General features: G+C 37.8%; 1 protein-coding gene across 4 annotated transcripts in view; it reads left to right on the top strand.

Moving 5' to 3' along the window:
* The window catches only part of CAMSAP2 (calmodulin regulated spectrin associated protein family member 2), a 134,666-nt gene that overhangs the window by 51,007 nt on the left and 56,505 nt on the right, over nt 1–27,154 (top strand). For all 4 annotated transcript variants that reach the window (XM_044000349.1, XM_044000350.1, XM_044000351.1 and 1 more), the window contains exon 3: nt 16,244–16,405. In XM_044000349.1, the coding sequence (XP_043856284.1) occupies nt 16,244–16,405 (162 nt within the window). The remainder of the gene's footprint in view (nt 1–16,243; nt 16,406–27,154) is intronic.

Raw genomic sequence — 27,154 nt, forward strand, 5'->3', positions numbered from 1 at the left:
TTTAAGAGTTAGAGTTTGCTACACAGTGAACATTTGTTGTGGCCAGAACTATTGCTGGTACATTGTATTTTGGACCATTGATTTTCAACTGTCTGCATTTACAGAAAATTACATGGTTGGTAGAATTTTGATCATAGAACAGTGATTAAATAAAACTATACATCTCTCTACAGTAATGAGACCAGTTTTCCCGTGTGATTTGTGGAATAAGTCTTGTTACTTAGTCATACCTCATGTTTAGGAATCATTCTGTTATAATTAGGGTGTGTTTTGGTGGTCCCATGCTTCTCTCTGAAAAGAGAGTCTTTATGACAACAGTATTCTTATGCTAGTACTGTATATGTGAAGGATGTAATGCCACAGTTTCCAAAGAATAACAGAGGCACATTGTGGGCCTACCAGTGAAGAATTATACAAGTGAAGTGATGTAAAGGCTGTCATGAAATTAATATGTGGAAAGGAAGGTGAAGCAATTTCTATGGCAAGAGTCAGTGGAAAGCCTATTTTTTTCATTTGTATCCTTGCTATGTCAAGAAATCTAGAGGAAAGTCACCAACACCTTAGATAGGGGCAAGACATGGGAGGACGTGGAGTAGAATTGCATAAGATGAGAAAGCAATGGATGAGTTATAGTATATAGCACTGGACATAGAACTCACATTAAAGAGATCATAGATCTATCTGTGTTTTGAAGAATTGTATAGAACAAATCATATTTGGAAGATTTTATATTACCTTCTCCCGAGAGATTGAAACGTGTTTTGTTTATTAAGAAAATGTGTAATAGCTAATGAGCTAGTTTGTTGGTTTTTATATGTAAGTAAGGTTATACTGACCTGCAATTTGTGGTTAAGAAAATGAAAAAACATAAAGTCTATGCTACTTGCATTGTTATAGTAAAAGAAGGCCAGTATGGATATGATTTTTAAAATAATGGAAAGTGATCATGCCAATTGAGATTTTAAGGTTTATTTTCTGAAGGGAAACCTTCTTAGACATAAAACAGAATAGACACTCTATTTGAACAAATATACATTTGTGGTTTGTGTGTGTGTGTGAGAATTGAGGTTAAGTGACTTGCCCAGCTGGTAAGTGTCAAGTGTCTGAGGCTGGATTTGAACTCAGGTCCTCCTGAATCCAGGGCCGGTGCTCTGTCCACTGTGCTACCTAGCTGCCCCATCAGATATACATTTGTGACAGAAATACTCTGTGTGTGTGTGTGTGTGTGTGTGTGTGTGTGTGTGTGTGAGAGAGAGAGAGAGAGAGATAACTTTCATAGGATTACAAATTTTGAGCTTGTGGGGACGTTAGAGGTCACCTCATCCAGCTCCTTTATTTTACACTTGAGGAAACCAGTCCAAACAGGTGAGGTGCCTTGCTCAACGTCACACAGGTACTAAGTGCCAGAGTCTGAATTTGAACCCAGGTCCTTTGTCTCCAAATCTAGTAACTTTCTACTGTACCATGCTTCCTGGAATTGATTTTTGCAAAATGAGTTTTCACAGTACCTTTATGTACATTTTGTAGTGCTTATAGTCCATGTTAAATATTTTAAGTGATAGAGGTTTGTTGTCATTTTATTATTGACATTATGATATTAAAATAGACTTGTGCTCTTACTATTGTTTCATCTATACAATACTAGAGTTTCATCTAGTATTGTAGATCATAGCCCATTCATGCCTGCATATACTCTTCAACTCTTGCTCTCTTGTCTGTCTTCTTTCTCAAAATTGGCCACAGTGGAACCACCCAACGTGCTAGAGACTTTCCTTTCTTTCTCTTGACACCTTGAGTTTATCAATGGAACATTTGGCTCTCCACCTGTCATCCCTTACTCCTGCCAAGTGACCAGCTTATGTTCTCTTCTTGTCATAGAGTTTCTTGATATCTTTTAACCCTTTTCTTTGGAGTTCCTTGTCCTCGTATATTTTGCAGATTGCTCACACCTATCATGTACCTTTCCATTGTCCTCTCTGCTGTGATATTTGTTTTCTGTCATGTTTTGCTGTCATGTTCCACTGCTATTGAATAGATGGGACTTTGTTTTCATGAGAAGCTTGAGGTTAGTTTAAAAAAAAAAGAACTTTATCCTACTTCTTTTGTTTTTGGTGTGTGTGTGTGTTTTGTTTCTTTTTTAGGGAAATGAGGGTTAAGTGACTTGCCCAGGGTCACACAGCCAGTAAATGTCAAGTGTCTGAAGCTGGATTTGAACTCAGGTCCTCCTGAATCCAGGGCTGGTGCTTTATCCACTGTGCCACCTACCTGCCCCTTTTTTCTTCTTTTTTTTTTCTTCCTTGAATTTTACTCCATCCTAGCCTGTTCTCTTTTTCCTCTTCAGCTGTGGGGCTAGCTTCTTTTCCATCTGTACTTTCTAGCTTAGATATGCATAATAATTATGGACAAGCTTTTAGGACGTCCATCTACATGTATGTTGAACTCTGGGCATACATATGCTTCATCCATTTGGTCCTTGCTGTTTGGATGAACAAGACAAATTCCTTTAGAGTGGTATCATCTTTTCTCAAAGGCTTTGTGATGTTCTGCGGCTTGATAATGCCATCTGCAAAAAAGGACATTGAGAGGATTTCACTATCCACAAGGAATGCCCCTTCATTTAGTACTCAGTGCAGGATCACCTGGGCAGGTAGGTGGCACAGTGATAGAGCACTGGGCTTGGAATCAGGAATCTTCATGAGTTCAAATCTAGCCTTAGACACTTACTAGTTGTGTGACCCTGGACAAGTCGTTTAACCCTGTTTGCCTCAGACCCTCATCTGTAAAATGAGTTGGAAAAGCAAATGGCAAAGCACTCCAGTATCTTTGCCATGAAAACCCCAAATGTGGGGTCATGAAGAGTTGAACATGACTGAAATGACTGAACAGCAGCAGCAGCATGATCATTTCTATCATAGTTGTGAATACTTTTCATACATCTCTGTTTTAATTCTTGCTTGATATTTATTCAAAGGGACATTGAACAAAATTATTTCTGTTATATATTCCAACAAATCCTGAATGATCTTTATGTATTGGTAGAAGACAAAGTGTAAAAGAGCCAGCCTATAAGGCAGGATTTTGTTCTACCAAATCAAATGATTATTTGTAATTATTATTCATATCTATTTTTTATTTAGGCCTTGTTAAAGCGACTAGGTCAAAATCATAGCATTATTTCAATAGGAAAATATGGCCTGTTTTATTCATGATACGTTTTTCATCATTCTAGTAAAAAATGGAACTGTTTGCTCTGGGATTTGGTGACCAAATTTATGTACATTACATACCAGTGTATATCTTTTATGAATTTTGTAAACTTTTATGATGGTTCTCTTTGTTATTTAACATGTGCTACTTTACTTAGAAAAATACACCCAAGTGCATTTTTGTCTCTTGTTCTACCAGGATAATTTCAACTAGCAAATTTTGAGCACCTGTAGTATTACACAGCACTTTATGAGGTAGTTTGTGGAATAGATTTGGTCATTCAATAAGCATTTTGGGAGGCAGATTTTAAAGTCAGAGACTTTGCTTTTAAGTAACTTCCAAAAAATTCACAGGAAGGTGGGTTAGCGGTACCAAACCTGGAGCTTTACTATAAAGCAGCAGTCATCAAAACTATCTGGTACTGGCTAAAAAATAGAGTGGTAGATCAATGGAATAGGCTAGGCTCAGGAAATGCAGTAGTAAATGACACTAGTAATGTAGTGTTTGATAAACCCAAAGACTCCAGCTTCTGGGATAGGAACTCAGTATTTGACAAAAACTGCTGGGAAAACTGGAAGATAGTATGGCAGAAATTAGGCTTAGACCAACATCTTACACCTTATACTAAAATAAGGTCAAAATGGATACATGATTTAGACATAAGAGGTGATACCATAGGTAAATTAGGAGAGAAAGGAATAGTGTACCTATCAGATCTTTGGAAAGGAGAACAGTTTTTGACCAAACATGAGATAGAGTATATTATAAAATGCAAAGTGGATGATTTTGATTATAAGTAACTTCCCCTCTCAGAGGCTCAGTTTATATAATTCTCAAATGGAGGGATTAAACTAGATGACCTCTAGTATTTTTTGAAGTTCTAAATTTGTTATTCCATGAGGCTGTAGACTGAGTGATGGTGGCTGAAGTAAGGTCCGAAAGTGGCAATGAGGGAAGCAGAGCTACACCCTCTTCTTTCGGCTCTGTTCATTAGATCATAGACTTAGAATTGGAAAGAATATTAACAGTCATTTAGTCAAGTCCCTTAAAAAGGCAAGTGGAGACATGAGAGACTCAAGGGCACCCAGATAGGGCGAGTCCAGAACCAGGATGTGAACCCAAATCTCATTTCTTCAAATCCTGCACTCTCCATTACCATGTTGTGTGTCAAAGGTGTGAGAGAAGGAGTCAGTCTTAAAGGGCTCTCAGTCAGTACCCCGAAGAATGAAGGAATATGAGAAGAAGAGCTCTGTGATCCTGGGGGGGAAGCTCAACAGCTGCTCCCACACTTAGAGACTTCATCACACAGTTGGTGTCCCCTTGAGAGAAAGAAAAGCATTTCAAAGTCCATACTTTGTATCAAGAACTGTGTGGGAATACAGATGCAAAAGCAAGACAATCTCTCTTCTCAGGGAATTTTTATTGTCTTAGAAGAAGACGACAGGTACAGGTAAGTGAAGGATATGAAAGGATGTTTTGCTGGGTAGTCATGAGAATAGTGATTAAAGGCATGGTGGAGTTGATTGACACAATCTTTACAGAAGCAATGGTAGTATTGATTTGGTTATGGTTTCTAAAGCTAGAGTAGAGAGTTGGAGATGGGTAATAGGCACACATAGCAGCAAGGCAGTTGGCAAGAGGATGGGTGGGGTGTACATATGAATGAGATTTGACAAATAGTCTGGTTTGGGGCCAGTTAGATACACAGTGGGTGTTGTGAGTTTGCACTTATTCCCTGACCAGTCAGGACAGCTTTGGTCCCGGTGTAGGAGTTCTAATCTTGAGTAGATTAAATTTTCTAGGACATAATCTCTCTGCAAGTTCAGTAGTCTGAACAAGAGCAGCAAAGGTGGATAGCAACAAGTTGTCCCTAGTGGATGGCTTGAAGGGGTGTGAATCATCCCTTTAAACACTCTGGTTTTCTATTTGATCAACTTCCCCATTTCCTGTCACCTACATCTTCATTTCAGTCATCCACTAGGCTGGTTACAACTATCTCATTTTCTTTCATAATTGGGCTGACCGTGTGTTTTCGAGCTCTGAAATTCCTTTTTTGAGCATAACTTCATATCATTCTGCCCTTCCACTGCCTTACTCTTGTTAAATCTTTTGTTTTTAACTTATCAAACATCACCACTGACTTACTCCCTATCCATGCTCTACTGAATGCTGCCAGGTAAGACCAATACAAATTTGTTACTTTCTGTTTATTAGTTCTTTTTATTTTTCTCAGATTGATTTTCTTTTATTCTCTGTGCTCTGTGGTGCTCCCTCTACCCCGCTCCCCATTGGCTGTTTGAGACCTCCTTTCCTATGCTCCCTAATACCACTTCCTCCTCTCTCCCTTTATGGTTTTTTTTTGTTTTTTTAGTGAGGCAATTGGGGTTAAGTGACTTGCCCAGGGTCACACAGCTTGTAAGTATTAAGTGTCTGAGGCCAGATTTGAACTCAAGTACTCCTGACTCCAGGGCCAGTGCTCTATCCACTGTGCCACCTAGCTGCCCCTCCTCTCTCCCTTTAAAAGAGAGTGTGACTTTCTAGTTTATATAGAAAAGAGAAACTGTCTGTTGGAGAGCTACTTCTCTCCTATTCTCTCCATATCCCAAAGCCTCTTTACATCATGCCTTATTGTCTCCTTGTCTTTGAGGAAGAGATGGTTCTTCTTGTCTAGGCTGATGCCAACTTTCCTGTTCCCTCTGGGAATTTCCTGTTTCTCCATCTCACTTTTAGAGTCTTCCCATGTGCCTAGATCCCTTCAAAGAATATCAGAGAAATGTCTTCTCTCCCTTTCTTTGCCAAACTCTTAGGAAAAGGTTTATCGCCTATGTTTATCGTCTCTACTTCTTCACCTCTCAATTCTCAACCTTCTATAATCAAATTCCTTACGCTATCATTTTCCTGAAACTAAGCTCTAACATTACTTTAGGTTTCTTAACTTCTGAATCCAGCAGTCTTTCTCAGTCTGTATTATTCTTGGCTTCTCTGTAATTTTTGAAATTGTTGATCTTCCCTTCTATTATTCCTAAACACTCTCCTCCCTTGAATTTTATAACATCCTCTCCTGATTCTCCTACCTGTCTGGTTTTTTTTCTGAGCATTCTTTGCTAGTTTTGGTTAATTTCAACAAAACTTTATTAAGCACCTTTTATAAAAGAGTCAATATAATTAGCCCTGGGGGAGACAAAGACATAAATCACTTGTTTTTGCACTCAAGAACCTTAAGTTTATATGATATATAGTCAAATTTATCTAAATGAAAAGTAAATTCAGGAGGGAGAGTCACTAACAATTGGAAAGATTAGGAAAATTTGGAGAGGGAGTGGCTCCTGAGCTGAGACTTCCAGGAAGCTAAAGATTCTGATCCTGGGAAGTTAGAATAGATTCTGACTTGGTCAGAGAGCAATCAGAAACCACCTTTGCCTGCTTATAAGGGCTGCATTGCATCTCTCATTGTTTAGTAAAGTCTGTCCTTCTGGGGATATTTTCAGCATTAAGGAATTTGTTCAGTAGACATTTGTCAGATTTGTTTTTCTTAACCTTAACTATAACTTTTGCTGATGACAATTTAAAATTTCAATTGCTAATGTAATTTGTTTTAAATATTATGCAGCAGGGGCAGCTAGATGGTGCAGTGGATAGAGCACTGGTCCTGGAGTCAGGAGGACTTGAGTTCAAATCTGACCTCACTTAATACTTATTGGCTGTGTGACCCTGGGCAAGTCACTTAACCCCAGTTGCCTCACCAAATAAACAAATAAATAGATAGATAGATAGATAGATATTATGCAGCTCATGTATAATCTGTATCAAATTGCTTGTATTCTCAAGGAAGAAGAGGAAAGTGAAGGAGGGAGAGAATTTGGAATTGTTAATCTTTTTACATGTAATTAGAAAAAAGTAAAGTATAAGAATTGTCACTTGAAAAAGAAAAAAGTAAATTTTATGCAATTGAAACACTATGGCTAAAGATCAGTTCTTGAAAATACTTTCAAATCTGGAAAATAAAAAACTGAAATACAACATTAGACTGATAAAAATATCATAAAGCTCTGACATCTAGCAAATGACATAATCATAGCACAGATTAACAGCTCCTTTGTGATATAGTACAAGTTAAGCCCAGGTTGCCATATGTGACCTGTTATGAAAATAAATGTTTTCCAGGTCATTTGGGTTAGGACATTTTAAAGATCTTTGTACTTATCAACTAAATCTTGATTTTATAGGAACTGATTGTGGAGATGGATGGGAGGTTTTCATGGTTGTGATTTTTTTTGCTTCTTTGCCTTTCATTTATCATTGCCATCTGCATAATGGTGTTAGCCATTCAGGTAAAAAAAATTTCACAAATTAAGTTCCTTACTTGTTAGCACCTATTGATTAAAATGTTTGGGGAAACTATAAAAACGTACTGTTAATGAAATTTGGGCATGACCTTTGGATTTCATTTCTCTAAGTGAGGGTAATAGAGCTAAGAGGCAGCCTCCAGAGTAAAAAGAGAATCGAGGTTAGCCATGGCACTTTAATGGTTCCTTCCCTACTCCTATAAATGTTCCTTGTTTCCTCCATCCTTCACACATACACAAAGAAGCAAAACAGCTTACCCTCCCTGCTACCTCCTGTCCTGTGTCTCCCTTATCTCTATCCCACTGCTTCACAGCTTCTTAGCTTAACTCCTTGAGAAAGCCATTCTCACTTGGGGCCTCCCTTTATTCTCTTTCTTGATGTTACACCCTCAACAGGCCGGCTTGAGACCTCACCTTTCCATTGAACCTACCTTTTGCAAAGTTACCAATGATCTCCTAATTACCAGCCATAATGGCTTTTTTCCCCCATTCCTTATCTTTCTTGACCTCTCAGCAACTTGCTGCATTATCCTCTTTTCCTGGATACTCCTCTAGATTTTCATGACACTGCTCTCTTTTGGTTTTCCTGCCTGTCTTTGCAGTCTCATTTCCTGGATCTTCATCTGCTATCCATGGGTGTTCATCAGGCTCTGTCCTGGGTCCTCTTCTCTTCTTCTGTACTCTCTCTTTTGGTGATCTTATGAGCTTCTGTGGGTTCAGTTATCGTCCCCATGCAGACTATTCCTGTATCTATGTATCTGTCTATCTATCTAACTACATAGCTCTAGTCTTTTTACCAACTAACTTCTGGACATCTTGAATTGGATGTTCCATAGATATCTCACACTCAACATGTCCAAGTCAGAACTCACTATCTGTATGTGTCCCTCTGGGTTTTGTCCTGGCCTCTCTTGTATTCTCCTCCATGCTACTTCACATGGTGATCTTATCAGCCCCTAAGAATGTCATTACCCAGCTCTATGATGACAATTCTCAAATCTACCTATCCTGCTTCAATCTCTGCCCTCCAATTTCAGATCTTCACCTGCCCTCTAGTGACATGACTACCTGGATATCACAAAAAAGACATTCTATCTCTTGGCTCTAGACATTTCCTCTGGCTGTCCCCCACACCTGGAATGCTCTCCCTCTTCTGCTCTTCCTACTTACATACCAAACTGGATGCCCAGTAGACATCTTAAATCCAACATGTCCCAATCTGAACTCATAATCATTTCCTCCTCCCCAACTTCTTCATTCCAGTAACTTCTCTCTGTTAATTATCTCCTATTTATTCTGTATATAGCTTGCTTTTTACAAAGTTGTTGTTTGTGTGTTGTTTCCCTTGCTAGATTGTAAGCACCTTGAGTCCAGAGACTGTCTTTTGCCTTTGTGTATCCCCAGTGTGTAGCACAGTGCCTGACACATAGTGGGTACTTAATAAATGTTTATTGATTTGATTGATTGTCCTTGGCTTCCCTTTCCCCCCCTCTCCCATACTATTTCACTTGATGATCCTATCAGCTCCCATGGCTTCATTTATCATCTCTATGTTGATGATTCTTAGATCTGCTTATCCAACATTAACTTCTTTCCTGACCTCCTTTCTTGTATCTCCAACTCTATCAGACATCTCAAATCCATTATGTCTCACCCCTTCTGAAGCCCCCTATTATTGTCAGGGGCGCTTAGGCGTCATCTTAAACCCCTCACCCCCTCCACCATATCTGGATCTATTCCAAGTTCTGTCTATTTTCCCTTAATGACATTTCTCATATATGCCCCTTTTCCATGCTGACACTACCACCACTGTGGATCAGGCTCCCATGACGTCATACCTAAACCAGCCTTCTGTGGATCCTGCCTCAATTCTCTCCCCACTCCAGGTCTGATCATGTCACCTCCCTATTAAATAAATTCCAGTGGTTCCCTGTCACCTCCAGGATCAAATATAAAAATCCTATGTTAGGCATTCCGAGCCCTTCAGGTACTGGAGGTTTTGTTTTTGATTTTTTGCTTTGCACATAGTAAGTACTTAATAAATGCTTGTTGACTGTTGGCTGCCTGACAGTTCTCAGGAAGCTTATACTCTTAATTATGGAACATGACACATAAAAGAAAGTTCAGTTAGAGGACAAGTGGACAGACTCAGACTCTTTAGGAGGGTGCATTGAATTCATGGCCACCAGCATCAGATCTCATACCCAAACAAAGGTTATCTAACATGTATTATTTTTTCTGTAAGGCACATCATAACCATCTTACACTTAGGGTCACTAAACAGCACTTAAGCACTGCACTTGAGGGCCAGTTTAAATAGGGAAATCACTAACAAAAGGTGCAAAAATGCAAAAAAGTGACACTAAATAGACTGCAAAAAGGGCACTTGTTGGACGGTATGAGCACTGAAACATGAAGGCAGGGTATGCCTTCTTTGATTCCAGATGGGAACTCATGAACTATTGGTAGCCCTGTGAATAGGTTCAAGAATAATACACAGCCAACTGGAATTTTGCTTAAGAAGTAATTAAGATATCCATACAGCAATACTTCTTTTAGTAGCAAAGAACAGTAACTAAAGTAGATACTCATCAATTGGGGGTAATCACTAAGCAGATTTTAGTTCTAAAATGTAATGGAATGTCATTGTGCTATAAGAAATTGTGAGTATGTGGAGAAGTGTGGGGAAGGATTATGTCAAGTGTTGGAAAATGAAGTAGAACAGGACTTGCACCAGGGCCAGGAAAACAGTATACATAATGAGGACAACAAATGGAGAAATTCCACAACAAGAACAAACCATCCTGGTCCAATTTTGCCACCTGGTGGTGAATGTGTAGAAGTGCTTGGCCAGCTTTCTCTGGGGATGGGGTGGGGTGGGGGCCTGTCCTGCCTGAGGAGGATTTTTTACAATGTGTATTTGCCTCTTGAGACCTTCTCAGGCATTTTTTTTCTTTTCACACCTATACATTCACTTTTTGTTAAATCCTTTTTTGACTCCCATCTTTTTATACCCCCCAACTTTGTGAGCCAAAGAATGACTTCAAATATAATGATGTTAAAGTAAAACTGAGTGCAGCTGCATCAAGGTGCATCATCATTAATTGCTGATAAAGACCCTTACGTTATATCATCAAAGAAAAGAAAAACCAGAAATTTTGAAGTAAAGGATACAATTTTTAAAAATGTCGTTAGCCTTTAAAGTTCTAAAACTACTCATAAGTCTTCAGAATTTTTGCAAAAGTGACCTTTGTCTTTTATTGTCTTTTATTCACCACTAATAATCCTTTCCCTCAGGCGTGCATGTGCATGTGCACACACATAGTTTTCTTATTCAGTTTTACTGTGTTTTCTTTTCATTTTTAAAATTTCCCATTTTTCCTGCATTCAAAAACCAATTATTAAGTATTTGTGTGCCTGACACTCCAGATATAAACATACCAAAAAAAACTCCACCACAACAAAGTTGTACCCTACCCTCTAGGAGCTTTTAATATTATTGTCAGTAGAGCCATAATGCTTTCCAAAGATATTAACCTCTGTCATAGAGGATGTACTATGCAGATTTGAAGTGGAAAGAGGATTCCATGTCTATGGGAAAGCCTTCCATATATTACTAATTGTAGATAATATTGTGCTAATTGTATCATGTCTCAAGACTTAACAGATCTCATTGAGGAACTTCTTTAACTTTAGAAAAAACAATTTAAAAATAACTTGCAACACCACACTGCATCAGTTGACACAATGTATTTTTTTATCTGTAAGGCAAAGAAAATAGAGACAGGATGAACATTTTTATTTCAGAATAAAATTATAATACAATTTTCATCAATTGAGGTGCCTGCGCCTCCTGTTGTTAATTATTTGTAAGAGATTAGCCTAAAAACACTAAATGAAAAATACTGATCATACAAACTGACATGTGTTTGGCTAGCCCCTATGTTCAGTAAATCGGTACACATCTGAAATGGGTACTGCATGTGGACAATGAATTTGGCCCAGAATTAAGTAGCAGAAAGAGAAATATCAAGTATGTAAGTTTTTTACCATGTGCCAGGCACTGTGCTGAGCATGGAGAATGTAAATAGAAGCAAAAGAAAAGTACAATCCCTACTCTTATTAGGGGAAGGCATCACATAAAAATGGAGCAGGGAATGAGGAAGAAGGATATCCTTAAGGTGGCAAGATGAGAATGTCCAGAGTTAGCCGTTAAGCCAGAAGAAAAGTGAGCACAAATGGCCTAGGCACTTCATGAAATGATAATTTCAAGAAGGAATTTGGCAGTCAGAGGAAGGGGACTGGGAATAGAGGGGCATCTTCAGGGTAAGAAGCTCTGTAAGTTTATGACTTGGGCTTGGATCTGAACAGGAAGAAAATGCTTCTGGATTCATTTTCTGTGAGCCAGCTGGAAAGTTGCTTTGGTTCAGAATGACAGAATTATAGTTTCTTCTGTAGATTGAGCTCTAGATGCTGGAACTAAGATTCCACTCTGTCCTGAGGTCTAAAGGCTTCTCTCTGCTTCTGAGCTTTCTCCTTCCCTCCCCAAGAACACTACCTCTGGACACAGCTCCTCTTCTCAGTCTTTCCTGGATCCGTAACTCAGAGCAGGGTAGTGGGTGACAGCTGCCAGTTGGCACCTGGTCCTGATATGGGTCTGAGACCTTCCCTTGCCCAGGTGTGCAGCCTCTTCCTGGGTATCAGTGCTTCAAATGTAGCATGCTCCTGATCCATCCCCTTGGCAGGCTTGGGTGGGAAAAATGATTCCATGTGACCTTTTCTTGAATTTCTCCATAAGGATTCAAGTCTGGTGTGTTTTATGTATCTGTTGAAGGAGTTTTTTGGGTGGGAGCTTGCTGTACTGCTTCCTGCTACTCTTCCATCTTGGGTCCATCTTCTTTGATATAATAGTTAATAGTTGTTTGTTTATATCCCTTGACCACTTATCTATTTGAAGATGGCTCTTGGTATGTGTGTGTGTATGTATATGTATATGGTATATCAAATACAGTTATATGTGGTCACCCTATAATTATCCCAAGTCAGGGAATGTAGCTGGGATTTATCATATATATGTTACTTAGAAATTAGAGGCTACTGCACCAGTTTGGGGGCATTAAGCATTCATTAAAACATACTAAATATTAGTAAAGAGAGTACACATGGCTCTGAAAGATAGGAAAGCCTAGCTAGATCTAGGGGAGGAAAGAGAGAGCATGGGGAGCCATTGTGGGCTTTGCCTGTTCTCATCAAGTTCCTGGGAGAAGAGCACAATGATCCTAAGCTCTCTGAGGGAAGGCAAAGAGGCAGCCCTTACACACTGCTTAAAGCTAATTGGCTAGCATCATTCAAATCTATTGGTTCACTGGATTTGAGGTTGGTCCAAGAGCAGAACATGCTGAGGTCAGAACTCAGTCAGAGCTCAGGGAATAGATCCTCTGGCCGGAACAAGGCTTTCAGGTGGGTGTGGTTTTGAGTGAGGTAGCTTCCTAACTCTGGGCTGGCCTTAAGAAAGGGGGGCCTCTGGGAGTCCCCAAACCCCATTATTTTCTCACAATGTGTATGTGTGTATATGTATATATATATATATTTTTTCTGTTATTTCTTTATATGTTTTGGATATCCTACCCTCATCAGAGATGACTGATGTAATGATTTCTCCGTGTACAGCTTCCATTCTTATTTTAACTACATGAATTTTGCTAGTGATAAAATTTTCAGTTTCACATATTTGAAATTTGAGAATGTCTCTATCTCTTGTTTGGTTAAGGTATTTGATCTGGTTCTCTTCTAAATTTTTTTATGTTGTCATGACCTTAGATTTTTTTTTAATCAACCTCTACAAAAATAAGCAATTAAAATAAAAAGAATAGAGTATATTGAAAGAAAACTTTATAATTAATATGATAAAATTTTATTTAAAAAATGTGGAGCCTTTAAGAAATCATAATAGTTAATTTCTAGTCTATGAAAAGTCACAGGATATAAAATAGTTTTCAGAACAGGAAACAGATTGTCCATTATCATTTGGGGAAAAAAATGTCCTTTGAGGTACCAACTCAAGTTGGGAAATTGCTAGTGGAATTGTGAACTGAGAATCTTATTGGAGAACAGGTTGATAGTGTCAAATGAAAGGATCAAATGAGATAATAAGTACTGAGCACAGTGCCCAGCACCTTGTAGGTACTGTATATGAATGCTTATTCCCTTTCTCTGCCTTCCCTGAAAATATAATTTAAAACCCAGTAACAAAAAAGAACTGTTCTAAAATCTTCATAGCAATATTATTTGTAATTGAAAAAAATAACAAACCAAGAAGCAATTTAAACGTCAACTGTAGGGGAATGTTGTTAAATAAATTCTATATTGATATTTTAGAATATTATAATACAATTAAGACTAATAAGTATAAAGAATACAAAGGAATACATAAAATCTTTATGAAATAATGCAAATTGAATAATGCAGAACTAGAAGAAGGTGGTATACATTAACTGCAGTCACACGAGGAAAAATTAATGAGAACAAATGAACTGTGATGGAGACTTAAGAGTGAATGATAGAGGGGCAGCTAGGTGGCACAGTGGATAGAGCACCGGCCCTGGATTCAGGAGTACCTGAGTTCAAATCCGGCCTCAAGACACTTGACACTTACTAGCTGTGTGACCCTGGGCAAGTCACTTAACCCCCATTGCCTCACTTTAAAAAAAAAAAAGAATGAATGATAGAAATGATGTTATGGTACTTCTATGCATTTAAATGAGTGCTAATGTAAATAGTTACTAAATAAGTTCCGTTCTTTGTACTCGTTAAAAAAAAAAAAAGAAATAGAAACAGTGGACCAGTCATTTGAGAAGGGCAAGGATAATGGATAGCTATCCGTTCAGCCATAGACTGCTGCTAATTGACTAGCTTCGCATCAGATCTTCAGTACTCCATTCTGGTTCTGCCATCTTTCTAAAGTCTCGTAAGGTGTAAGGGGTGTGGCTAATAGAGTGACTGCTGCTCTAAATGTAGGCATGCACAGCAAGAGCAGATTGGGGGGGGGAGGGGAAAGAGAGAGAGAATATATATTGGTGGTGAGCCCAGAGAAGAAGGTTAGTGGTTTCCTCAGCAAGCAGGCCGAGATGGGAGTAGAAGGAACCTACTCATTTCTCTGCTGATCTGTCCCCATTAAATACTTTTACATTTAACTTTTGACATAGTGAATACTTTAGAAATCCTCATTGAAATGGTTTTGTTTTGTTCTTGTTTGATAGTATCAGATCTTTTTTCAAGGCTTAACATGTGATTGGAAATCTCTTATTTTTAGATTGACAGCGACATAGCCTTCATGTTCTCAAGTTATTTGCTCTAAGAATGACATTTGTTTTAATAAGGGCCTACATTTATGACATAACTTTTTCTGAGATTAGTTTTCCTTTGAACTTGTACATGAAGACTGATGGGATGGACTATATCTGTGATTTCATTGGTGTTGGAAACTTATACTCTACTGTCAATGCCAACTCATTCCATTATACCACACTATTATTTCATGGAAGTTAATGATTAGGTAGTGCTTTATGGCTTAAAGATGCTTTACATACATTATCTCATTTATTCCTCAGACGAGAAAATTGAGGCTCAGAAAAGTTGGATGACTTATCCAAAGTCATAAATGAGATGGAAGCCCATAAGATGGAGCACTAGATTTACTTATTCAACATCCAGGGTTTTTTCCACTCTACTGTCGCTCCATACAATGTTTTTTTTTCAGTCTTTTAATATAGTTTAATATAGTTTTCATTTGTCATAGGAAAGCATTCTGGTAAATTTTTCTATAAAGTTTCTATTAAGTGACTTCATATTATTAGGGAGCACTCTTGTCAGATGTTTGAAAGCCTACTTTATATCAGATAGAAATCTTTTTCCTTGTAAATTTCAGGTCAGCATTCATCCATTGTTATTACTTGGAGCAGTTAGTTATCTATAAATCCACCCCATATTCCTCTTTCCTGAGCCCAAGGTATTACAAGGAGTTTGTAAAAATCAAGTTGCATTGCATCTATGGTGTTTCTACAGTGCTCCAATCTTAGTAACCTTATCCAAAAAATGGAAATGAGGTTATTTTATGACTTGTTTTTAGTGAGTCCCCACTGTTCATAGCAATCACTACTTTCTCTGTGCTCTCCTAACTATTGTTCCAAGATTTTGCCAAGCAAGCTTCAATAGGATTTCCACGATAGACTTTGTCAACAAAGTAGCTTTCATTATATAGTGTTCTGCTTGTTAGTAAGAAAAATAATTTCAAGTATTGGTTCATTTTTCTGAATATTCTTCTCTGGTTAAAACATTTTAATTTTTCTAGTGAGCATGTAACATTCAAGAAAGAATAAAGAAAGGACTGTATTTTTTGTAATTCAGTTTTATGTTAATAGGCCTGAAAACTTGTAAATTTCATCCTGCTTTAGACTTCCAACTGTTAATTGTTTTAATGTGAATTTTTAGGCTATTTGCTTAACTTTTGTAGGTTGTATGCCTTTTGTACATCATTTCTCACTGTACAATATGCTTTATTATTAAACCTGCCTTTATATGATCTCGAGTTCTTTTTCTACTTGTTAGTAAAGGTACTTAATGTTAATATATGTGCAATAGCTGCTACATGGAAAAAAATTTTTAAACGAAATCTTGTTTTATGTTTTCAGAGTGCCCATTTGGCCATGATTGACACCTTAATGATGGCTTATACTGTAGAAATGGTCAGCATAGAGAAGGTAATTGCTTGTGCTCAGCAGTATTCAGCATTCTTTCAAGCAACTGATCTACCCTATGACATCGAGGATGCTGTCATGTATTGGATAAATAAGGTAGGACCATAAGTGTTTTATGCTGACGTTGTCATTCAAGAAATTTGAGAAAAGATGAGATGTAGATCCATACTTAGAGGAAAGCTATGGTTTTGTTGGTATGTGGTGCTCCCTTCACTGTTGTGAATTATAATCCCAGTGCAATAGTTCTGAAATTTTATGTAGCAGCACTGTTCCTCTCACTTTTAAAGGAAAAAAAACTATCATTTTGTAAGATTTATACAAATAATTTGTGTTATAGAAACAATCTAGATAGTGGCAGATCAAATAAAGATATGACATGATAGTTCAAATTTGACCTCATTTATACTTCCTGTATTCCATTTCAATAGAAATTCACTGTGATAGTATTAGCTGTTGATTTTTATTTGAACTTTTTGTTTAAAAAAAAATAGATGCACTTATAAAGTATTTACAAAATAGCTTAGGAATATGGGGTAGGTGGAGAAAAACTCACAAAAACACAGAATTTTAGAGGAACCTCAAGTTCTATCTCTTTCGACCCATCCTTGAACCAGAATCCTTACCATATCATGTCAGACAAGGAATTTAGACTCTACTTCAAAACCTCCAGTGTTGGGAAACTCACTATTTCCTGAGGCAATCCAATCAGTTATTCACTTCAGTCATTTTTCCAATTGTGTTTGACTCTGTGACCCCATTTAGGGTTTTCTTGGCAAAGATACTGGAGTGGTTTGTCATTTCCTGCTCCAGCTTATTTTTATAGGTGAGGAAACTGAGGCAAACAGGGTTAAATGACTTGCCCAGGGTCACATAGCTAGTGAGTATCTGAGGCTGGATTTGAACTCACAAAAGTGAGTGTTCCTGACTCCAAGCCTGGCACTCTGTCCACTATTGCACCTTGCTGCCCCTATAAGCAATCACTCATGCAGAAACTTAATAGTTAAGAAGCTTTTCAGGATTTCATTCCTATATATGCCATGCCTCTCTGCAATTTCATTATTCCTGGTTCTTCCTTTTGGGGTCAAATAGAATAAATGAAATCCTTCCATACAACAAGCCCTTCAAATACTTCAACAAAGCTGTCTTTTCTCCCCACCTCCCAGCAGACTAAACATCTCCATCTGGACTCAGACTCCTTCACATGCTGGTTGCCTTCTAACTTTTCAGTGTCCCTTTTAAAACGGCAGCATCCTGGGCTGAACACAGTATTCTAGATGTGGTCTGATTGAGGCAGGATACAGAAGAACCTGTGGCTCTTTTTCCTGGGTGGCAGATCTTTTTCAGACAGACTGCTGTCTAACCATGCCTCTCCCATCCTATTTATGAAGTTGATTTTTTTTTTTTTTTATTTTTTGGCTGGGCAATGAGAGTTAAGTGACTTGCCCAGGGTCACACAGCTAGTAAGTGTCAAGTGTCTGAGGCCAGATTTGAACTCAGGTACTCCTGACTCCAGGGCCGGTGCTTTATCCACTGCGCCACCTAGCTGCCCCCTGAAGTTGATTTTTAATAGAAAAATTAAGACTTGATATTTATCCCAATTGAATTTCATCTTACTAAGTTCAGCCCAATCTTCTTGTCTATCAAAATCCTTTGGATGGCAACTCTAATTTCCAATGTGTAGCTATTCCTGCCAGCCTCATGTTATCTGTAAATTTGATGAGTATACCATTCATGCCTTTATCTAAGGTCACTGATAAAAATATCAAACAACAAAGGGGCCAAGCTCAGATCCCTGGGGACTCTACTGGATATTCCCTGCCTAACTGACCTCAGACCATTAATAAGTACACTTTGGTCTACTCCTCCAGCCAACTCTGTATCCATTATCCAGTCCACATCTCTCCATTTTTTCTATAAGAATAGCAGGAGGTACTTTTGTACTGAGAAAATCAGGAGAGATGGGTTTTCAAGAGAGTTAGGGATTTTCGGAGGTAAATTATTCTAGGTTTGAGGTCTGTGCAAAGTCACAGAGAAGAGAAAGGAGTTGTCAAATATGGGGAACAGCAAATAGACAAATTTGGCTGAACCTTAGAATATATGAAGGAATACAATATGAAATTAGTCTACAAAGATAAATGGGTATTGTGTTCTGAAGGACTAAGAACAGCTTCTGTTTTGTTCTAAAAGACAGGAAGGAGCCCAGAGGATTCTTGGTCAATGAGTAACATAGTCAGAACTGTGCTTTTGGAATATCACTGTTGTAGCTGTGTGGAGGATTAAGATAGAAACTCAATTAAAAGACTCTTACAGTGGTCTTGGCCAGTGGTGTTAAACTCAAATAGAAAGAGTACATAAGGATTCTTGTGGGCAGCATATTGATTTAGTATAAAAATGTAATATCTGTGTTTTATTGGAATTTTATTTATTTTCTGAAATGTTTCACAATTACATTTTAATCTGGTTTGGACCACAATTGGCAGTATTGTGGGCTGCATGTTTTTTTTTGGTTTTTTTCAGTGGGGCAGTGGGGGTTAAGTGACTTGCCCAGGGTCACACAGCTAGTAAGTGTCAAGTGTCTGAGGCCGGATTTGAACTCAGGTACTCCTGAATCCAGGGCCGGTGCTTTATCCACTGTGCCACCTAGCTGCCCCAGGGCTGCATGTTTGACACCTGTGTTTTAGGCAAGAAACATTGAGGACCTGACCTTGGGGTCTGGCTGTGTGAGTGAAGAGAATTGAATACATGTGAAAGATAGAATGGATTGACAGGACATTGTAACTATTTGGTTATAGGGTGAGTAAGAATGAAGTCAGATGACTGATAGAACAATGATTGTACCTTAAAACGAAGGATGCATTTAGGGAGAAAGATAATGAGTTTGGGGTAGGTTTGAGTATATGTCTCTAAAGTATCTGGGTGAAGATGTCTGTCTAGAAGGCAATTAGTGATTAGGTACTGGAGTTCGGGACAGAGATAATAGCTGGATTTATAGATTGGGAGTCATCTGCATAGAGATAATAATTGAACCCATGAGAGCTGGCAAAATCTTGTAGAGAGAAAAAAAGAGGACCCAGAACAGAGTTCTGAGGTGCACTCATGCTTAGTGTACCTATGAATCCAACAAAGGACTCTGAGGAGCAGTAGGTCCAGTAGGAAAAGGAGGAAACAATGTCATATAAGCTGAAGGAAGAGAGAATACTTCAGTGGAGGACAGTTGGTCATCACTGTCACAACTGTCAGAGAATTTAAGAATACCAAGAGCTGATTAAAAAAACACACTATTGGAGTTAGCATTTAAAAGATTCTCGAAGACCTTGGAGATCACAGTTTCAGCCAGTGGTTGGATTGGAAACCAGATTGTAAGGGTGTGAGCGATGAGTACAGATAGCGTTTCTTTAGAGTTTGGCCATCAGAAGGGAGGAAGACATGGGATAATAGTTTAAAGGGATGGTAGGATTAGGTGAAGGTATTTTTAAGGATGTGGGAGAATTGTGTTCATAAAATATTCAGATATAAAAAGCAAAACAGAAGTAATTAGGTTTCCATTTTCTCACATTTAATAGTTACAAGGTTTAAGATCTCTTTGCTTGTGTTGACCATATCAAGTGATGGTTTGCATCTTTGAATTGTGTTACTGTGCTGAGAAATTATTTCTGCTTTAGAATCATGGATTTAAAGTTGGAAGGAACATCTAGAGGTTATCTACCCCAACTCCACATTTTTTTTTTCCAACCCCACATCTTATAGATGAGGAAACTGAGGTCCTGAGATATTCTTGCTAACTAAAGTAACTCCCTTTTTACTTACAATTTCTACCTCCCATAGTGAGAAATTTAAGCATTATCAGAGTGAACATTGAGATTAACACAAATTCTGTGACTGCCTACTTAGCTCTCACAGTCCCATTTCCCCACTCCATCAACACTTAACAGTGAATATTCCTTTATACTTTAGCAGTGATAGCAAATTACCAGTCATCATAGCCATTCCTAAAATGTTTTTTTCTTAAACCATAATACATATACTCTGTGCTTTGTAAATTAATGCTAAACATCTACATGTGAGGGAGTTGAGAAGGTTGCAGAATTAGGCAAGTTGTTATTAACATAATAGGGGATATTGATCATCTACACATAAATTAGTAGAAAATTTCACCATGGATAACTGAGGTCCACAGAAGTAAAGTGACTTGCCTAAGGTAGTAAGTAAAAGAGCTAAGATTTTGAACCCAGGTCATCTGACTTCAGATCTAGATACAGCTTTATAATGGGATGAGTAAATAATGTGAATTAGTTATCATAATGAGGCCAGCAACCACTTGATCTCCTTCTCAAGGTGAGAGAAAAACTAAAAGCAATATCTATTTCAAATGTAAATTCATTTGTAAAATTTTACAAGTGAGTGAAGTGGAGAATGCTGTCATAAATAATTTCAACTCATAAAGCACTGGGAAATTCTAAAGGGAAAACAAAGTTTACAGAAAACTTGGTGAGTGACCCACCCAAAACAAAGTTATCACAAGAACATTCTTTTGTTGCTAATTTTTGCTTCAATATCTATTTTATTTCTAAATATATCCCTACACAGAGAAACATCGCTTGTAATGAATAAAAAAGGAAGGAGAAAAATGCATTTGAGTAAATTTAATCAATATATCAACTAAGTCTGAAAGTATGCCGTAAACACTGCCAAATGACTCGTAACTGATTTGTGCTTTTAAAATTCTTTTTGTTTTGTATCATATCATAATCTTCCTGTGTGTTTCCATGTCTTCATCATTTCTAATAGCATAGTGATTTTCCATTGTATCTGTGCATCACAATTAATTTAGTCATTCCCCAATCTATAGGCATCTGCTTTATTTCTAGTTCTTTGCAACTACAAAAAAAAAGTGCTATTGTATATTTCTGAGTGTTTGTGGGTCCCGTCTATCTATGACCCCAGAGTATATGCCTAACAACAGACTCTCTGGGTCAAAAGATATGGATCCTTGGGAGATTTAAAAATAAAACTCTGCAATGTGGAAAGGTAAGGGCAAAGGGGAAATGGAAGACAATGCTTAATGGGTATAAGCAGGCTACTACATATTGCCAACCAAAAATTGTAGGGGGGGAAATGGTGTAAAGAATCATAAGAGAGATATGACCTCTCCTTCCCCCCAAAAAGAGTCAATCACATGGCGTATGTTCTCTAAGTATCCATGTGATGCCAAGAGAGCTATAGTGATGTCCCTAGCATGTTGGGTAGGGATCCTTGTAGAGGTTTTACCAATGGGGGTAGGGGGTGATGAACAAAAGACAAACAGTATGGGTGGACATAGATGTTTTAAGGAGTAATTATCTACATTGAGATGTCAGATTCGTTGTATTATTGAATAAGATTAGAATGTCAAGAGACCTTGGAGGTCATCATATCCAGCCTCCTAATTTTATGGATAAGGAAATTGGGACTTAGAGAGATGACATGACTTGCTAAAATAATAAAACTTGCTTATAACTGAGCAATCATAAATAAACTTTTCCTTCTTGAAATTCCTGTTGTAATTATCATATGTACTTTCCATACTTTTAAAGTTTGCCTTTTTATCCCCTCTTCTTATCTCCTGACCTCTATTCTGCTGTCTACAAACATTCCCAGGTATCTCTTTAAAACCTATTCAATCGACCCTCCCATTCACTCAGACTATCATCCTATACCTGAATGCTTAGCATAGTCCTTGCACATAGTTCTTAATGAATTGAATTCATACTTCCCTGGAGCTTTAATCTTTGCATATACTCCCTTCACTGATGAAGATTTCAACTTATCCTCTCCTGTGTAATTGTTATCTATCTTTCCATAAATACTCTCTTTGAGTATATTTGAGGATTTGACCCAATCTGTAGATGTAATTTTGTAATGTTTCTTGGATATCAGTTCAAAACTTGGTTTGACCATCTGTTATCAGTCACTCTAGGAAATTGACTGTCCCACTTTTTTTCAGGGTCAGATATTTCAGTGGAGTTTCAATGACCATTTGAGCATATCTGTTATTGTGATTCTTCTTGAAATAATTTTGTTCCATTCTTCACTTCTTTTTCTAATCATTGGGAAAATATAGATATTAAAAATCCTTTATAGTTAGAAGGAACTTGAGAGTATTCAAAAGAGTTTCCAAATGCAGTCTAGCCTACTCTCTCATTAAAATCTGAGTCCATTCTATTGTCCAACCTGCTCGATATATACATATTAATGAACTAATTCAATGGGTTGCCTGTCCAGTTGCATGTCATATTTTAACTAATATACATTCTTTAGCCATCTTTTTTTTTTCTTTCATTATGGACTGCTAGGCTGATCTCATTTGAGTGGCCATGTACTTCATAGAGGGAGCCCTATAGTATTCCAAGGCTGTGTGTATGTATTTAAGCTCTAGAGAAGATGCTCTGACAAATAGTGGTGAGAAGTCAGAACCCCACAGTGTACCTATCTCTGGTCCCAGCCTGTTCCAGGCTTTCTGCTTTCATCTAAATCTAACCATTGGATCACCACTGGGTCATCATGGCCTTCTTCAATTCAAAAGTACAGTCTGAATACTGAATATACTTTTAGGATGGTCCTTCCAGCCATATCAATTGTTCTGAGTGCTATTGCCGTGCCATAGGATCATAGGACTGGAAGGGGACTGTGGGAGTCATTTAGTCCAACTTCTCATTTTACAGATGAGGAAACTGAGGTCCACAGAAGTGAAGTGACTTGCCTAAGATAGTAAATAGAAGAGCTAAGATTTTGAACCCAGGTCATCTGACTTCAGATCTAGATACAGCTTTATAATGGGGTGAGTAACCACAGCACCAGCAAATTTATGGTCCCATAGTCAACGATTAGCCAGTCAGGTTGTATTTACATAAGCAAGCCAGTTGGGGGGGGGGGAGAAAAAAGAAAAGAAATTTGGATGATTTCAGTCAGCTGGCTATTTTGAAATTAGCCATGGAGCCACTAATGACTTATTGCTTAACTGAATTCTCTTTTCCTTTTTTATATGTTCTCATGCTACTTAAGTGGTTCAGCACAAGTATTTTATTTCCTACTTCTGCCCCTATTGAGGTTAAATGGCCACAGAAATTTCACTAGTTTTATGTTTTACTATTATTTGTTGATCTTCCAGGTTCATGTACAAATGATTTCAGGGTGATTTGATTTAGCTGAGTTCATGCCAAACTATGTGCAGGCTCATTTTCCCCTTAGGTTTCCCCCCCACAACCCCCCTATTTTCTGAGAGTAATATTGCTCATAAGCTTTCATAATCCTCTATAAAGTTTTAAACTAGTGGTGCTCTTGGCTAACTACCATGTCTCTCTGCTTGGTAGGAAATAGAATTTGCTTGGCTGAGGTGGTTTCTGAATTATTTTGGCCTCTTCTAGTAACTCTTAGTACCAATCCCCCTAGCTACTCAAGTGCTCTTCTCCTACCTATACCCGTTTACCTTGTATTCATTTGATATATGTTGTTTTGAGACTTATGTGAACATATTCTCTACTCTCACCATCATGCACCGCTCTCTCCCTCCCCCCCCCCCAATGATAGAATGTAATCTTCTTGAGGACAAAGATTGTTTCCTTTTTGTCTTGGTACCCCCAGCAACTGTAGAAGTGCTTGAAGGCACATAGGTTTGGGGGTTTTTGTTTTTTTGAATATAGGGGTTTTATTTGTTTGTTTTTTTAGTGAGGCAATTGGGGTTAAGTGACTTGCCCAGGGTCACACAGCTAGTAAGTGTTAAGTGTCTGAGGCCAGATTTGAACCTAGGTACTCCTGACTCCAGGGCCGGTGCTCTATCCACTGCACCACCTAGCTGCCCCTTGAATATAGGTTTTTAATAAATGTATGTGGATTGATTATGTATATGGGAACTTTCTTATTTGACCTCCCTGGGATGTATGCCTCAGTTTGGTATGCTGGATCAAAGGATATATACAGGTTGTTGATATTTAATTTATGCACATTGTGCTGTATAATGATTCAACCAATTCATTTATACCAACAGAGCATTAGTATACCTATCTTCCCACAGTGATTCCCTACCCCCAAAATTGGAATTTTTTCTTTTTTTTTTTTTAATCTTTGCCACTCTGATAGGTGTAAGGTGAAATCTCAGTTGTTTTTTTATTAGTAATTTGGAACATTCTTTTATTGATAGCTTACATTTCTTATTTTTAAAATTGCCTATTTATATCCTTTGACTACCTATCTATTGGCAGGTTTTGTTTTTATATATCCATATTAATTCCCTACCTATAAGATATTAGAAATATTTGAGGCAAAGATTTTTTTTAGTTGCCTTTTCTAATTTTAGTTGAATTAATTTTGTTTATGCAAAAGTTTTCAATTTCTTGTAATCAGAATTTTCCATTTATCTTCTATGGCCACCTTTATCTTTTGTTTAGTTAACATTTTTTTCTCTCCACCTGCCCCCAAGCTATAATTCCCTACTTTTTAAAGTGTGCTTGATGTACAAAAGTGAAACTTCTAAATACACTACATTTGGCCTCTTGAATTTCTTAATCCTGAATTCTGTTTTCTAACTTTTTTTTTGCCATCCTCCCTTTTCTGTGCTTCAGATTGAAATCACTGAGAATCAGTTGTACAGATTTATTCTTGAAGATTCTGTCATATTGTTTATAGCATTTCTTTGTTATGTCATCCTTTGCAACAGATTTTGTTACACACAATAAATGGTGATTGCGTCCTGCTTTATATATGCACTGGATGTGTAATAGGCATCTGAAACTCAGTATTTCTTAAACTGAACCCATCATTTCTTTCTCATACCTACTCTTCCCATCTCTCAGAGTTCTGTCACATGTACCAGAATTTTTTTCCATTCCACCCAGGTTTACTGCAGCAATATTGTCATTGTTAACTTTCTTTCTCCCTCTCCCCATAGCTAGTTAGCTGCTAAGTCCTATTGATTATATCTCTTCAGCATCACTTCAATTCTTCCCCTTCCAGAGCACAAACTCTAGTTCATGGTCTCATCATTTCTTACCTATAACAATAGCTTAAAATATGTGTGTATATATCTATATCTATACATGCTATCTTTTTAATACTACATGCTATATTTATTTAATATTTAATGTTACATTTCTCAGTATATTCCCCAAGCCATCCCTTATAACAAAACAAAAAAAGGGGAAAAAACAGTTCAGCAAAGTTATATAGCACATTAGCCAAGTCTGATATTATATGCAGTTTTCTATGGCCATAAGCCATAGTAAATACCCTCTCCCCAAAGAAGGAAGGGAGAAATACATTCTTTCTTTTTCTTCTTTTTTTCTTTTTGGCAGGACAATGAGGGTTAAGTGACTTGCCCAAGGTCACACAGCTAGTAAGTGTCAAGTGTCTAAGGCTGGATTTGAACTCAGGTCCTCCTGAATCCAGAGTCGGTGCTTCATCCACTGCACCACCTAGCTGCCCCGGAGAAAGGCATTCTTATAGCCAAATTTGGTCATTACAATTTCATAGCATACAGTAGCTTTCTAAGTGGGGTCCCTGATTCTACTGTCTTTTCTCTCCAATCTTCCAAATTTGGTACTTCTAAAGCACAATTCCAACCAGGTCAAGAAGCTTCAGTGGCTTGTAAAAAGGCACAGAGACTGGAGGTATGCTGTTGTATTTGGGAAATTGCAAATAGGCCAGCGTAATTGTCTCACAGATTCATATATGGAGGTACAGAGTCAAGTGTAAGAAGTCTGGAAAAGCAGGAAGAGGCTGGGTTATGAAGAACTTTAAATTCCAAACAGTAGAGTTTATATTTGATCCTTGGAAGTAGCCATTAAAGCTGATTGAGAAGTGGAATGATATGGTCACAACTATAGTATAGAAAAATTAAATTGGTAGCTGAATGAAGGTTAGATTTGAGTGGAGAGAGTTGAGTTTGGGAGACCACTTAGAAAGCTATTGCAGTAGTCTAGGCAAAAGGTGATGATTCCATGCATTAATTTATTTAGCATTAACTGTGAAAAGCAACGCGTTAAGCACTAAGTTTGTAAATAGAAAGGCAAGGCAGTCCTATGGATATAGCAGCAAAGTGAGTAGTAATGCATTTTTAAATGTCATTTCTAGTAACAAAATCATACTTTTTTTTTTTTTTTTTTTTTAGTGAGGCAATTGGGGTTAAGTGACTTGCCCAAGGTCACACAGCTAGTAAGTATTAAGTGTCTGAGGCCGGATTTGAACTCAGGTACTCCTGACTCCAGGGCCGGTGCTCCATCCACTGTGCCACCTAGCTGCCCCCATACTCATTTTTTATGTTCATCTTTTTGAAAGTTCCAAAGCCTTTTGCAGCAAGAACTTTAATTTATAAATCTTGAGTAGTAAATGATGGTAGTCTCTGTTGATGTCTGGTCCTTTATCCATTTCACATCTTTTGGCTGTTAAAGGGCTAACATTCTAGCTAGTCTGTCTAAAATATCTAATGAGTGGTCGCCAATAAATTATAAGCTTCAGCAAGAGTTAGGCTTTTAAGCATTTATTAAGGAGAATAAGAATTTGGTAGAGAGGAAGGCCTACATTCATCTATCTATTAAAGGGAGAGCACGTTTCTAGCTCCGCTCTCTGCCAGAGTCCCCAGGAAAGAGTCCCAGTCAGAGCGCCAGGTTCCTCCCTTCTTCCTCTCACAAGCAGACGTCACTTCCTGATGCCAAAGAAAAGATGCATGGTCTTGCCCTCAAAGACCTTCCTTTCATGGCGGAACTTTTCTACAGTAAGTCTCCAGCAGGTGGCATCATTCCAATCATTACATGGCTCGGTAGCTTTTTTGAATGGGTCAGGTCAAAGCTATTTTAATTTGGCATTGTATATTCT

Source organism: Dromiciops gliroides, chromosome 4, assembly GCF_019393635.1.
Source record: "Dromiciops gliroides isolate mDroGli1 chromosome 4, mDroGli1.pri, whole genome shotgun sequence".
Classification (NCBI taxonomy): domain Eukaryota; kingdom Metazoa; phylum Chordata; class Mammalia; order Microbiotheria; family Microbiotheriidae; genus Dromiciops; species Dromiciops gliroides.